Genomic DNA, 16,647 nt, shown 5'->3' on the forward strand with positions numbered 1-16,647 from the left:
TTAAATAAGGCTCAAGGTGATTCTCTTGCCCTTGAATAAGACAGACAAAAGGTAGAGAACTTGAAGACATTTATTTGATTGGTAATCATACCTCTTTTTTGTGATCTCTCAAAGTATCAGTTAACTCAGTTGTAAAAATTAGAGGTAGTAGTAGCATATTAAGGTAGTCTTAAAGATGTAATAAATATTATGAAACAAGCTGTTTATGAATTCTCAAGGTCCATGTAAATGTTAGTTGCAAACCTACACTGAAGTGTTTTTCCTGGTTTGGCCCTTATTCATAATAGTGACTTCAGTGGCTTGGTCATAGAAGTGACTTCATTGTTAAACCTGCTTCTCATTCGTGGTGCAGAAGTTTATGGAAAGTATGAGCTGGGATTAGGAGGTCTAGGTATTATAGTAAAGTCTCTGTCACTGCATGATGTTTCTCTCTGCTTGGTTTTCTTATTTACATATATAAAGGTAGCACTGTCATCTGGTACTTTTAAAGATCAAATAAGATAGTGTAATACTCTCACTCTGCTTTTGTTAAGAAAAGAGAATAAGATAGTGGAATCAGAGCACTTATCACAAATGCCTGGCATATAGAAGACACTTTATGGAAGCTATATGTTATGATTGTTTATATAACCCACCTTTTCTGTATCTTTTTCTCATTTTATTTCTTTCTTGATTTTGAAGTTCTGTCTTCTTAAATCCTGACTCCTAATTCCCAAATTTCTGTCTCCTGTACCAGATGCTTGGTACTGGACCAGATATCTGCAGGGACTAGATCCTTGAACACTTCAAGCCCTGTCTGTGTTATTGCACCTTGAGAATCACAATACGAGATGTCAATTAAGTATGCCAGCTTGTCATTGATTTGTTTCAGAAACAGATTCACAGACTGATTTATAACTAGAATATCCATTTACAGTGTGAAATAGAAGTGTTAAACAGTATTTTCTTCCTATTTCTTTCTATAAGAAAATTTTTTCCAATTATAATCATTAGTTGCTTTTCACACACGAATTCTGAGTGATGGGGGTTAACTGTATGATCTAAGTATTTAGTGTCACTGTGTGATCTAAGTAGTGTCACCAGGTTATATCGTCCAGTCTGATGTATTCATGCCCACTATAACAGTGTATTTAACACATGGGCTAGACTTATTTCTATCCATGAATGAGGCTACAAGACTGCTGGAGAAATAGAAAAGTCTTGTTTCATGATTATCCTTTTTCTAGGTTCTAAACTGACTGACTCAGTTAAATTTTTCTTCAGAGTGTGTATGTGTGTGTCTGTGTAAAATTTCCTTTTTATAATCAATTCTGTCATGTTTCCCTGATACTTTATAATGCTTGATTATTGATTAGAGTGAGTACCTTCTGCAGAATGTAATGATTTAATTTCATTACATACGGATATTTCTTCATTTCACCTTCAGGAGGGTATGTTTTTTGTGATGGTTGGAGAAGGTCCAGGTCCCTGGCTGAGGCAGCCTGGTATATGATAAGAGTATGGGCTTTTGTAATTAGACTTGAAATCTGGCCTCACTACTTGTAACTTGTGTGGTTTTTGGAGAAATTGCTTAATCTGCCAGCCTCAATTTCCTCATCTATGAAATGGAGATAATACAACAGTTTTGTAAGATGGATAGTAAGGATTCCATGAAAGGATTTTATATGCAATTATACATAAACCTAGAAAAGAATATATAGCTAATATAATCCAGTATCATTCATGTATGTCATTGCTGTTTTAATTTATTTGGGCTGGGCTATGAACTTCATCCCCCTTTCTGGGTTTGTTAACTTAGTTTACAGTCTATTTTCTGATATTCTATTTCCCCACTCCCAAATTATGTATGGTACGCTTACTAAGTGTGAGCATCCATACGTAGTGTTAACTGAACATTGGTGTACTTTCACTGAATTGATGCAGAAAAGAATAGTAGAAGCCTAGGATTTTCTTAGGTTTCAGAATTATATTCAGTTTTACCTTTTATGATTTGAGAATTCTTCATAACAGTTCTAAGAGTATACTCAACAGATTTGTGAATTATAGGAATATGAAATATCACCTATTCAGAAATTAACTTTTTATTTTGTTCTATTTAGGAAGGCGACATGCCAATTCATGAACTTCTCAGCCTTTATGGTTATGATAGTACTATTCGACTACCTGAGGAAGATGAGGAGGAGGAGGAGGAGGAAGAAGGTGAAGATGATGAAGATGCTGATAATGATGATAACAGTGGCTGTAGTGGGGAAAATAAAGTAAGGTTATACACATATATTTTTATTCCTCTTGAAGTTAAAGTTTATTAATACATTCATTTTGACTGCTTATTTTTGTCATTTGTTTTTACTGACTTTAAAAGTAATACATTTAAATGTTAAAAGTTAATATATAGATATACGTAATACAAATTGGAAGTCCCCTGTAATCTACTCCAGAGAAGTAATAGTTTTCTGTGTCATTCCAGATTTCTTATCAATGCCTAGTCTAAATAAATTTGTACAAACTTTTTAAAAAATGCTATTTTTTTAAAGTAATAAAGGCTAATTGGCAGTTCCGTATTCACTTTTATTTTGTTTTGAAATAATTTTAGATTTACAGAAGAGGCTCAAAGATAGTACAGAGTTTCTGTATATTCTTCACTCAATTACCCCTAATGTTAGCATCTGTGTAACCATGGTCTATTTATTAAAACTAAGAAATTGGGCTTCCCTGGTGGCGCAGTGGTTGAGAGTCCGCCTGCCGATGCAGGGAACATGGGTTCGTGCCCCAGTCCGGGAAGATCCCACATGCCGCAGAGCGGCTGGGCCCGTGAGCCATGGCCGGTGAGCCTGCGCGCCTGGAGCCTGTGCTCCACACGGGAGAGGCCACAACAAAGAGAGGCCCGCGTAATGCAAAAAAAAAAAAAAACAAAAAAAAAACCTAAGAAATCAACAGTGGTACCATACTATTAATTAAACTACAGACAATTCAGATTTCATGAGATTTTCCACTGATGTTCTTCTTCCTGTTCCAGGATCCAACCCCAAGACACCACTTAGTATATTTATTTTAGCCTTCCAGTTGTATTTGGAATACTATGACCTTTCATCTGCAACAATCTTCTTTTTATCTTAGAGATATAATTTATTATTCCACAGGAAGAGAATATAAAAGATTCCTCAGGTCAAGAGGATGAAACTCAGTCTTCCAATGATGATCCATCACAATCTGTTGCTTCTCAAGATGCCCAGGAAATAATCCGTCCACGTCGATGTAAATATTTTGATACAAGTAAGTGTTATTAGTTACTGTTTTTTGGATATGATTTTTACTGCTTAATATATGCCTAAAATTTTAGTGGTTTTTTTTCACTACTCTGTTTGAATTCATTGATTTTGAAATCTTGCTCATCAGTAATGGGATTTTGTTCTAGATTATTAGTTTAGCAGTACTGGGGCCCTCTTGTCCATGAATATACTACAGTAATTACTGTGTCACTATGATGCCCGATTCTGAGTATGTTCCTTTTTTTCCCGCTTGACTGTTCTTTAGTTTGTTTCATGGTCATCTTTTTTATTTCTCCTAGTCTTTTCCTCAGTTTTCCATTTTCTGCTTTCTTTGCCTCCTCAGCCTTGATATATTCATAAGCATTGCTTTCTCTAATCAATGGCTCCCAAGTCCAAAAAGTGGTTGACTCTTGAAGTAGGAATATGTTATACAAAGAACTCTCCTAATTTTTCTACAGTTATGATCTAGTCAGAGATGACCAATAGTCAAGACAACATTTAATATATGTATCTTGAATATTTGCATGTTTCATCTGCTCCTTACTCTGGAAGTAAGATAAGAAAAAGTTAAACATTAGTGTTATTAGTTTAAATATGTGGTCTAAATTTCTATACTTGAAAAAGGAAAATAGTTGAAGAACAATAACCTCTCATGAAATGTGGTAAAGTAATAACTGATTAAACATGGCTACTTCTTTGTATGAGTGACTTCTGTTACACAGTTTGTTTAGAAGTGAATGTAGGGCTGCTAATAATAATTTTATTGTGAACTTTGATCACAGATATGGTCCAACTGAAAAGTATATCAATGCACAGAGAGATTAGTTACTGAGATAATTGTTTGGGGGAAATGTGGTATTTTTCCCTTAGTTAAACCAGGAGCAGATCCATTGCCAAAGTTTGCTCAAAAGTGGGATACTAAGTGACTGCCTCTTGAAATAATATTTCATAATTCACATCTGGTATTTTAGTTATGGTGTATGCATTGAAGCTACAAATATACTGCCTATCTTAGCTTTTCCATAGGAAGAATTAATTTCTGTATGCAGTGTTACCCTTTTGAATTTCGTGTGCCATTTTAGAGTTGAGAAGATGCTGACAGTCTCATGGTTTTCAGATTTCCCACCCCTTTATGTAAATACATTCTTAGTCCAAAATGTAAACAAATAGCAGCTTGCCTGCTCTGAATAAAATAGAAGTTGGGAAGACATACATACCCTCTCTTCATGCGCTCCCCCCAAAGTGGTGCTACAGAGTTGTCAGTGCTTTAAGGAGCACTGTTCAGAAACCACTGTTTTGCCCCAGTTCTTATTTTATAAGGGAAGAAACTGAGATCATATAATTTATTCTGTCACCAAGCTGTTGGAAGGAGAATTAGGCTTAGAAACAGATTATCTTGACTCTGAATCAGATTTTTTCTTAAAATTTTTTGTAGGAAATCATTTTATGAAAATACAGTTGTCTAAGAAGATTGTCCTAGAAGGTTTATGAGTTTTGTTTTTTTTGTTTTAACTGACAGGGTATTATTTGATTAAAAATATCTTGACCTACCTCTGCAAATAACTTTTGGCGTATTTAAATACTTGATGGTAGAAATAAGAATGGATAGGATAAGCAATCATTTTATAGTACTATTGTCTTACTTATTCTAGATAGTGAAATAGAAGAAGAATCTGAAGAAGATGAAGATTATATACCATCAGAAGACTGGAAAAAGGTAGTTAGAGCCGTATTTTCCCAAAACTTAGATAAATAAATATTTAAAAAGCCAAGTGTAATTATTCTTTTACTAAGTATAAATATTGATAAAATTGAAGTAAGTCTTTTTGTGACATATGAATGTTTAGACTTTCCCTTAATACATCCAGGTAAGAAAAATAATTTACCTTTTTATAAATAAAATAATGGTATAGAAAAATTTGGACTTTGTTGAGTAAGCCAGTACTCAGAGCAAGATTAGAAATCCAAATTTCTGAACCACTACAATTACACTTTTGTTAGCTACACTATAAAAAGTATCACATGTGATTTTTTTTTTTTTTTTTTTTATACTTGAGAAAGCAGTTGTGGAGGCTTTGGTATTTGTTAAGTAAATTTTGTTTAATAAGTTAGATTACAAGTTTTTCCATCCCATATTAATGTCGATATTTACAACTAGAGTATATTGTGTGAAGAGACAGATTTGGGCTTCGGTATAACTATCCATAATTAATTTCTAAAATGAGTCTAAATATATTGATGTAGTCTTTAAATATAAAATTGTATAACATTGTGTAGTTAATCATGTGGTTAAATTGAAGAATTTTAAGCTGTTGCAAAGCAGTTGACTTATTAGGAAGATTTATCAAAATGTTATATAGAATTGATCAGGGCAAATCATATATATAGAAGAGATGATGTCATTCTTGTTGAGATAGGTGACCTGATATTTCTCTTAAAATCTCCATTGAGGTTTTTTAGTGTTCTTTTTCATAGGTCTGATTTTTAATTTAGGGCATAAGCAGTCATTTATTTGGAAGCAGAATAGCCCAAAATATCAAATTGAGTGGCCTTTCTGCACTTTTTGAGTCATGATTGTTTACTTAATTAGTTAATACTTTTGAGGCTTCCCGGTGTTTTGTTTGTTTAGTTTGTTTAAAGTTGTCTAGTTTGGGATGCCTGGGGCAAACTTAAAAAGAGCTAACCTCCTTGTGGATTAAAATAATGGAAAATCTCCATATTTAGAGTTTCAGTTGGGAAGAATGAAGTATTCAAATGAACTTGGACTGTGCTACCCAAGGATTCTGGGCTTCAGCCAGAATTGATCTATTTATGGGTTTCCAAAGAGACGTTTAGAAGAGAGAGACATTAGTGTGGGTTGGAGTGGTAAGGAAAGATTATCCCAGTGCCGGATGTGTTAATTAACTTGAGTGAGCAATGAATGAATGATGGGACTGAAGACAGAAAAAAGGATCACAGAAGTGATCACTATTTGTGTGACCTATTTGAGCAAGTGTTCTTCAATCCATTTTTTTCTGATTCCTACATCATGTAGAAATTGAGGTGAAAAAAAGCTAGAAACCTTGGGAGTCATCTTAAACTGTTATTTTCTACCACACGTTCAAGTTTATCTTTTCTCCAGTATAAATTGATTTTGTATCTGGAGTTTCCCAAGAGAGTATTTGATTAAGCCTTGAATTTTTTTTTTTTTTTTTAATGAAGCAATAAAAACTCAGGAGGAAGAACATGGGGGGAGATGAAGCCTTTACTGCTAGGGAGTATTAGTCCCTTCCTCAGGAAAAATATGTAATAACGTAGACACAGTAAATCCAGATTGTCTTATTTTAGTGAGATTTGTAAAAAAGTGTCAGGATTCAGAGATTCATCTTCTAAGGCTTGTAAGATGAAATTGAATTTTTATAGAAACTAGGGTAGAGGAAACAGCTTTGAAATCAAACCTGAGTTCAAATTATAGCTCAGAATTTACTAGTAGTGTGTTCCTAAGGAAATTAATTTTGTTGAGTTTCATCTCAGATATAATATGGGAATGACAAATTCAACCTTGTCGAAGTTGGTGAGGATTTAATGAAAATTTTGCATAAGATACCTGGTACATAATGCTCCTAAACGCTGTTTTCCTTCCCTTCCCTGCAGAACAAATTAGGTGAAAAGAAGTTATCTGAACTCAATAGGAAAAAGGAAGTGTCGTATCTTTATACCAGTCGAGAAGTTATCAACCCTGGCTTCATGTTAGAATCACTTAAAGAACTTTTAAATACTGATTACCATGGCTTTCATCCAGAGATTCTAGTTTAATTGGTCTGGAATGGATCCAGAGATCTATATTTTAGAAGCGCCCTAGCCAGGGTTGATAACTTGACTAGTTATTCTCTGATAGGCATAGGTGAGTAAAGTTAAAAGAGCCACAAGAAGTGACAATAGAGTAATCTTTTTTATGGTGAAAGACAAAGAAAATTCCTACATATGAGTAGAGAAAATGTGAATGTGGTATTTTTAGAAAACTAACTGGTTTTCCTATACAGGTGCAGCAATATATTTATTACATAGAACATGTCTTTGAAGTTATACTAGATAAAATGAAATTCTAACAAAAGTGGGAAACAATAACAGGAGAGAGAAACTTTTCAAATCCCAAGAGTTATTTAAACTTACTAGACCATGATTTTGTACCTTTCCTGCATAAGTCTTCATTCTGATAATGTAGTAACTATATTATTAACATTTAGCCACAGACAAAAGAGGGCCCATGTAATTAATCTTGGTCCCTATGTTTTGTAGAATCTCATCAGTGGTGATTTCTCATTGTCTTTCTGAACAGCCAGTTTCCCCTAATCTGTGTTTTGACTATATAGATTACCAGATTTCCTAAAATAAGATTTAATTACATTTGGGAGAAGGTATGATTTCATCTTGTATTGTTTTAATGAAAGTTGGGCACTAATTACCTGTCCAGTTGGTTTGGAGTTTCATTTGTTTGGCCTCTACTGAGCTTTATACAAACCCTTTCGTTATTTCCTTTACCTTAACTCTGGTTCTCAGATTTCAGTGTGTGTCAGAATCACCTGGACAGCTTGTTAAAACACTTATAATTGCCAAATCCCATCCTCATAGTTTCTGGTTCAGTAGGTCTGGTGTAAGACCTGAGTATTTGCATTTGGTGATGCTGCTGATTCAGAGACCATAGCTTAGAGTGGGATGCTCTGAAAATACTTTAACTTGACTTTCTGCTTTTCAGAGTTATCTTATAATTGAATTATAAGAATTCATTTTTATTTCTTTTCCTCCATATTTTGAAGTAAAATTTGTATCCATTTCACCCCATTATTATTACTAATATTTTCATCCAGTCATATCCAAGGTCTTACCTATTATTAATTCATGCATCCTCACAATACTCCCCTGAGATAGTTAATTGGTTGTAACTGTTTTATGACAAACCAGGAACGGTTAACCCAAGAAGGTAAATGTAGAAAATGGATATAAAATCTGTTTTACTAGATCTTATTAATGTTTTATGTTATTTTTAAAATAGGAGATTATGGTGGGCTCCATGTTTCAAGCAGAGATTCCAGTTGGCATTTGTAGATACAAAGAAAATGAAAAAGGTGAGTTATTAGTAAATTTACTAATTTATAGCTGAATTCATGCTTTTGAATTGATGAACTGTTTTTATAATGGGATAAGAACATGACAGTTTGTTTGTTACCCCACTGATTTATGAAAGAAGACCTCTGCACCAGTATCTGTAAGAAATACGTTTTCTGTTTCTCCACTTCTGTCCATAGAAGTCTAGCCAAAAAAGAAAGAAAGAAAAGTGAATGCTTCTTTGGTATTGAATTATTAGATGACTTAAAACATTCCAACTTTTAATTTTTTTCATATTTTAAGTACTCTAAAAAATATGCCCTTTTATAACCTTTATGATTTATATTTTAAAAGGTTATTTTGTTTCAGTGGAAGCTGTTGGACAGGTTTTAAAAAAAACAAGTAAACAACTAATATAAAAGTTTATTTTCTTCTGAAACTTTTAATATTACTAAAATTGAGTATTTTGATGTTTGTGTACTAAAAACAATTTGGAAAAATTGTTTTACTTTGGAAAAACAATTTGTATACTTAAATTTTACATGTTTTTTTTCATTATTTTGTCTAAAAGTGCTAAGGTAAGTCACAAATAATAAATACTTAACAAAAAAAGAATACTTGAAGATTTTTTTTAAAGTCTATTTCAGATTATCTGCTTTTGGGAGAGTTCCAGAAAGAGAGAGAGAGAGAGTGTGTGTGTGCGCACACACACATTTAATGAGTTTTCATGTGCGGTGTGACATCACTCAATGCTAGAACTCTTTCATCATTTCTTTATTTCAGTTTTCTTTTCCGCACTTCACCTTACATATACAGAGCCTTTGGGAGTTGTTGTCTTGTTTGTTTTCTTTTTTAGCATTCCCTCCAGAAACTTAATTTATATTCTAAGTATGCACCTGCTTTCAGGGCAGAGCAGCAAATCAGAAGCAGTTAAGGGAGCACCACAGGCTAGTAAATTCTAGTGACAGTAGAAATGTTTTAACACAACAGTAATAGCTTTCAAGTTAATTTCTGCAACATACAGGAATGTTAAAGGTATCAATATGGAGTGACCTTGTTGTATATTGAAATTCTGTGCACAGTGTTTGTGAATACATTGTAATTGTGTGCAAAAATGAATGATCCATTGGCTTTTGTATTTTTTTATATGTGGCAAGTTAATATTACGGCTAAAGATGGTTTTAATTATCTCTTAATGTTTATCTTTTATTTTAACATGTTTGCATTGTCAGATATCACAGTGAATAAGTGATCACAATCTCCAATTTTGATTTACTGTTTTCCATTTTAACATTTTAGAAAGCAATTTTATGTGTGTATATATATATATATATTTTTTTTTCTTTCTTTTTCCAGAAAAGCTGTGGTTTATGAAGCTTTCTCACTTTGAGAAATTTAAGCATGTTATATTGTATGAGGATCAGATGCATTTACCAGGGTTACTGCCTTAGAGGAGTCACTATGGTTCAGGCCCTTTCCTCATCTTTGTAGTTCTAGGAATTCAAACTTTGGTCATGATATCAAGAATTCATCTCCACTTAGGTTAACCTGTGCACACAAACCAAATTGTTGTAAAACTATTAGGTAGACCACACTGTTAGAAATAAAACTGTCAAAGGGATAGTGCCTTTTTTCCTTACAGCGAAAGTTTTGCAGGGTATTTTTCATCAGTTTGGTGATCACATTCAAAAGGGAGAGCATTTGGTTTGAGTGATTTTGATAACAGTGCCACAAAACTTAAGATATCTTGATATCTGAACTGTAAGGAATTATTCGGCAGTTGGATTAGAATTTTTCATTGCTATAAGGAAACCCTATTACTGATACGTATCCTAAAGAGACATTAACTTTTTCTCTTAAATGTATGTAAATGATCATTTATACTCAATGAGTATATTATGATCATTTGTTTATTCATCTTTGTATCCTTAATACCTTGGGAGATCCTTTTCACATAAGACACTTCGTAAACATTTGGTAGCTGAGTTATCAGGTGGGTGCAGATAGTGTAAACAGATGTGGAGTCAGTAAACTTAAATCAGTATCTAGGCATTTGGCCATGGACGTGTTACTTAACTACTTTTTTCTTCTCGTCTATAAAATAGCAGTCACCTATTTATTTATAAAGCTCGTGCGAGGATTTACATGTGATGTTTTTACGTGTGGTGCTTAGCGGCATAGTGTTTGGCACATAGAAAATGGTCAGTAAGTGGCATTAATATCCAAAAGATGATTGATCTTACCCTTATGTTTAGGTTTTATTATTCAGATTTTCAGAAAGTATCAATTTATGCTCTTTTGCTTGCAGGTGACAAAAACTGAGTTCAGTTTAGTTTTAGCAAAAAGAATTTACCTGATTGCTTTACTGGGAAGTTCTGGCTAGTCTGGCTTCAAATAAAACTGGATTCGGGATTTTTATGATATCAGGTGTCTCTCCTCCCCCTTTCCTTTATTGTCAGACAAGCTAGGATGGATACTGGGAGCTCATGACTTATACTTTTCACTATTCTAGCCAGGAACCAGGAAAAATGAGAACTTCCCCATCCCCCTTTGCTCCAGCAAAAGTCCTAGAGAGAGCCTCTATTGACTCAGCTTGAGTCTTACCCAACCAGAATTACTGTGAGTCAAGAGAAGAGTGAGTACTCAGGCTTGCCCTGGCTCATTTATCTCTTGGGGCTCCAGGGAGCAGTGTCAGCCCTGCTCAGACTGTATGAAAAGGGTTTAATTCCCCAAAAAGTGCTGGGCGTATGAAAAACATGATTTTTAAAGTTACGTGGGTGTTTTGTTTCTCCCATGTACTAAAAACTGAGTAAATGCTGCAGCTTTGTGATAATACTAAATAATTCGAATACTTGGTAAACATCTTACAATGCACAGGACCCCTTTCCTCAAACTAAGAAGTATCTGGCCAAAGGTGTCAGTAGTGCTGAGGTTGAGAACCCTTTACTAGATTAGCTGAGCATTAGATGGGCTACTTAGGAAAAAAAGTCAAGAGAAAGGAACAAGGTATTCTCAAATTTTCATGCTTGCATGATGTAAATTTTAGAGTAAGTAAATGTTGGCTAGGAATTACAAAGCAGTGAATAGCAAAGGACCAGGTGAATTGTTGTTTCTAATGAATATTAGACGAATTATTGATTAAGTTGCTTACTGAAAAATGAACACATGTATTACCCTTAGTTGATAATAGTACTGTTGAAACAGGCAGTTCAATTAGTCTACACATAGGAAAAGCTCAGCTAGACAACTTAAAATTCATGTCATTAATCACAGTGTGACCTTTTAAGAATGTGGAAATCTCTATTATAAACCGCATTATTACACCTTGCTGATTATGTTTCAGCATTTTCATTCTCATAATATATTGATTAGGTAGAATTTTTACTTGGGCATTAAAAATGGAATGACACCTTTTTTTTTTTTTAACAGAAACTGGAGGTTTATAAATTTCTTCATTTATTTATTCACATTTATTCTTACTCACTAGGAATTTCCCAGATTGCAGAAGTTTTTGATTTTGTGGTGTAGTTTCTCAGCTTTCTACATTTGTCATCTCTATTCCCACCCCCAGCACACATATAATGAACTTCGTTAAATTATTTTGAACTCATTTTTGCTTATCTGACACACTTACTTTGATTACTTAAAATACCATAAAAAGCACTTCCCCAGTTAACAACCTGTGTTGATATACTAGGCGAGCTCCTGCCTTCTGAGACTCTTTCACTTATTTATAATCATTTGTAAATTATATCTTTCAGTAGTATGAGGTGGATATATTTATGGTTGCTTTTTAAAAGTTCTAATATTTAGGCTTGGTAATTCATTCGAATGAAATAGTTTCAGAAGATGCTGTTACAGTTCAGTGATTGTGATCTTTCAAAATCCAGCATGTTCATGAAACTATACAATTATAATAAAGACTTTTTTCCTTCTGTTGTCATATTTATAGAGATTATAAATTTAAAAAGATAAATAAAAGAGATTATTTTTCCTCCTTATTTTTGTGTGTTTTATCATAATGGTGGAGTTCTTCCTGAATTTATGATCTCTTGGTGTTTAGTCATTCTATAGATATTTAATAAATATCAACTGTGTTGCCCTTTTTATTTAGATCATAGTCAGAAGTCATATTTAGAGTATAAACTTAACTGGAAAGTGATTTGGTCTGTTTCTGGAACCAGTTAAGGCAGTGTGGTTTATTCTCTGAGAATGCTAGTGGTTCTCACCTCATTGTCATTTTTAGATGCATTAAATGAAGTATCATATTCTCAGGGTTAGCCTATCTGGCTGCTAGTCACAATTCTAGGGACCTGGCTTGTCATTTGGCGCCATCTGGTGATGTTTGTGTACTCAGTTTAAATAAGCATATCTCTGTATCCTGTGACTTGGGACTTCCAGATTGATTCCAGAAGTATCTCTCAGGTAGTTTGTGCTTGCTTCATAGGCTCAACGTGGGGTATCTAACTGGGAGAACACTGGGGACTCAGGGACCCACCCTCCATTGTCTTCTTCCTGAATCAGGGTTTCCTTGTAAGGCACTGTCCATCTCCCACTCCCACTCCAAGAATATAAGAACTCTAGTGTGTTCCCTTTGGCACATAAAGGCTGAGTGCAGACCAGAAATCAATAGCAGTATATCCAAATTCTCTTTATCATGGGAGTTTTATTGTATTTACAGTTTGGAGTTTTACTACGATTGTACCAACAGGTTAGAAAAGGAATAAGGTTTATTACTAAGGAAAAATGTAAAGTGTATGTGTGTAGTGGCAGGGGAGTGGGTGGGGACAAGGTAATTTATATGAAAACACTTAACATAGTACCTGGTATGTAGGAGATGTACCTTTGTTAGCTGTTAATTCCTTTTCATAACACAAGGAAGTTTGACACTGTCAGCTATACTTTGTCTCTTAAATTCAGAGTCTTTGTCCAGCTGGCTCCTTTCTATTGGCATTTAAGTGATTATGTCTCATGCCTTTAAAAACCAACCAACAAGCAAAACCAAAAACTTTCTTCAGCTGTGCTTCCTCTCTAGCTACTGTACTGCTCTACCTCCTCCCTCACCATGGAACTTTTCAGAAGATCTACTTTATTTCTTTACCTTCCATATCCTCTTCATTCCTCTCCAATATGGCTTTGGCTTCCATCTCTGCACAGAAGCAGTTCTTGAAACATTCCCCTCCTTGTTAGTATATCCAGTGCACCTCTTCAGTTTTCATCCTGCTTGTTTAACAGCATTTAACCAATCTATTACTCTCTGAAACATTTTCTTCCCCTTGCTGCTATGGTGCCACACTTTTGATATTTCTTCTGTCTTGTGACTGTTCCTTCTTAATTTTGTCTGTGTTTTCATCTTCCTGTCATTTAGGATTCCACAAGGCTCTCATCTTAGTTTCTCCTCCATTCTTTCACTTATAAATAAAATTTTGATGAAATTGGGGCTTCAATCTTATTATAATGGAAATTCTGATGAAATCTAAATGCTTTTTTAAAAAAAGTAATGACTTGTTTTATGAAAATGATTTATGCTTATCACAATATATTTTCAAGCATCATGGAAAAGTACAAAGATGTAAGAAAAAATTGTCCCAAATCCTACCACCAAGAAATAAGCAGTGTTAACATTTGGTGAGCATTCTTTTAGACATCCCTATTCAAAAATCATAATTATAGCTAACATTCATTGAAACTTATTTAATATGTGTCAGAATTGTTTTAAATTGCTTGAAATCCTTACAGCCATGTATAATAGGATTGTTTTCCCCATTTCACAGATGAGGCAGAAAGAAGGGAAGTAACTTGCTGGGGTCATACAGGTAGGAAGTGTTGGTACTGCTATTCAAACCAAGGAGCTTGGAATTTGGTAAACTCAAGCTAAGTCAGACTAGATCTGAAAGGGGCATCAAGTGGTACCTTCTGTTTAGATTGCTTAAATCACTTAAGCTATAAATATTGCCCCAGAATGAAGTCACGCAAGTAGTTGGGACCACACTTTCCCTCTCAGTTCTCAACATTTTGGCTCTAAGTATGGGTTATTTGTTCAGTGATACGTTTTAACACAAACTCTATCAATTTTTGGCATTATTTTTAACATTATATTTTACTAATTTAGTATATGAAAATGATGATCAGCTCCTGTGGGACCCTGAGTACTTACCGGAAGACAAAGTGATTGTATTTCTTAAGGATGCATCTAGAAGAACAGGTGATGAGAAAGGTGTAGAAGCAATTCCTGAAGGATCTCACATAAAAGACAATGAACAGGTACATGAATAAGAAATAACTTACAATATTCCCAAAATATATTAACCACATACGTTTATAAGTTTAAGTGCTGTCACATTTCGTGCTATTCTATCCACCAAAATTCCTTTACAGATGGTCCCTGACTTAACGAAGGTTCAGCTTAAAATTTTTTGACTCTATGATTGTATGAAAGCAGTATGCGTTCAGTAGAAAGCATACTTCAAATTCTGATCTTTGCCCAGGCTAGTGTTGAATATCTCTTGTGATGCTGGGCAGTGTAAGAGAGCCACACCTCCTGGTCAGCCATGTGATCATGAGGGTAAACAACTGATACAACCATTCTGTACCCATACAACCATTCTCTTTTTCACTTTCAGTACAGTATTCAGTAAATTACATGAGATATTCAGCACTTTGTTATAAAATAGGCTTTGTGTTAGATGATTTTGCCTAGCTGTAAGCTAATGTAAGTGTTCTAGCACATTTAAGGTAGGCTAGGCTAAGTTATGGTGTTCAGTAGGTTAGGTGTATTAAATGCATTTTCAGCTTACAGTATTTTCAACTTAGGATGTATTTTTTGGGACCCATTGTAAGTAGAGGAAGATCTGTAATGTCATCAACAGGGAGTCTGAGGTTTATAATCAGCTTAAGATATGTAGTATTGACACACTCATTGGTATGACTTCAGCTCAAATAAAAATTTTGATATTTTATTTTGCCTGTATATATTTTTTTATTAGGCTTTTTGAACTTCCTTTGCATATCCCATAGAATCTGTGGATATCATCAAGTTGGGAATACCTGTCTGGCTGGGATAATGTTATTCTGTATATAATAGAACAGTGCCTACCATGAACCTAATAGCAGCATTATATACTTTCTTGCCTTTTTCACCAGTGTTTTTCTTTTCTGATTTGTTTTAAATTGTCTTTGAATAGGAACCCCAGAAAACCAAAAAGAAGGGACTTGTGATTATTATAAAATTTCTTTTTATTTATAAATTCCTAGAGTACCATGGCCACCAGTAGAGTATTTGCTTATCCATTATTTTCTACATATTCAGAGGCAGTTAATTATCAGGAATGAATTATGTTTGTTTTTCTTTAGTGTTCTTTATGTTGCATTTACTAGAATTATTTGTCCTCCAGAAAGTATGAAAACACTGGATTCTGGAAAAGCCTTTACTCTCGTAAGAAACTGTAGCCTTGAATTGTTCATAGTCCAGGTTACATACTGAAGCCTTTTATTTTTCTAGGCATTATATGAATTAGTTAAATGCAATTTTGATACAGAAGAAGCATTAAGAAGATTAAGATTTAATGTAAAAGCAGCTAGAGGTAAGCATAAATATTAATTTTTTATTTGTTTTCATGATACAGCAGAAATTTAAAATTTAAGCTTTTCAATTTACCTAGGTATATCCTAAATTTAATAATACTAATCTCTGAATTCAGTAAATATTTGCTGGAGAACAACTTGTTATAACTTGTTAAATAACTTGTATATAACACAAGTGTTACACAAGGCATTATGGGGAATGGGGTTAATATTGTCCCTTCCTTTATGGGAAAATAAGGCCATTTAAATAAAAATATATAATGCCTTTCAATTTTAAGGCATTTTTATAAACATTTTCCTATTTGATCTTGGTAATGATCCTGTGAGCTAAGTAAGGTGAAAGATGTTAGCTTCACTTTAAAACTGATGAGAACTGAGGTCTCTTAGCTGAGGCAAGCATAATTCATAAATAATGAAGCCAAAACTAAAATCCAGGTTTTTCACTTTTTTACTCCAAACTGGCTCTAACCCCACTTCACTGAGAGTACTGTTTATATATCATTATGTAACAAATGAAAGATTATTCATTCAACAGAATTGGAGGGCCTACTAAATTGTGGAGACATAACTATAAACAAGGTCCCTGACATCACGGTGCTTAGAGCCTAGGTAGGGAAGCTGAAAAATAGTTACGAGTTCTTCCAAGGAGAATTAGAGGGTACAATCCAAACTTATTGCAGTGGGACTTAACCTAGTTGGGGGAAAGAGG

At 34.0% G+C, this 16,647-nt stretch overlaps 1 protein-coding gene across 4 annotated transcripts in view; it reads left to right on the forward strand.

Annotated features, from left to right (window-relative positions):
• MIER1 (MIER1 transcriptional regulator) overlaps positions 1-16,647 on the forward strand; it is a 53,801-nt gene that overhangs the window by 25,333 nt on the left and 11,821 nt on the right. For all 4 annotated transcript variants that reach the window (XM_007460095.1, XM_007460094.1, XM_007460097.1 and 1 more), the window contains 6 exons: positions 2,100-2,258; positions 3,141-3,273; positions 4,922-4,986; positions 8,302-8,374; positions 14,467-14,618; positions 15,856-15,937. In XM_007460095.1, coding sequence (XP_007460157.1) covers positions 2,100-2,258; positions 3,141-3,273; positions 4,922-4,986; positions 8,302-8,374; positions 14,467-14,618; positions 15,856-15,937 — 664 coding nt within the window. The remainder of the gene's footprint in view (positions 1-2,099; positions 2,259-3,140; positions 3,274-4,921; positions 4,987-8,301; positions 8,375-14,466; positions 14,619-15,855; positions 15,938-16,647) is intronic.

This window comes from Lipotes vexillifer, unplaced genomic scaffold (genome assembly GCF_000442215.2).
Source record: "Lipotes vexillifer unplaced genomic scaffold, Lipotes_vexillifer_v1.1 scaffold134, whole genome shotgun sequence".
NCBI lineage: Eukaryota > Metazoa > Chordata > Mammalia > Artiodactyla > Lipotidae > Lipotes > Lipotes vexillifer.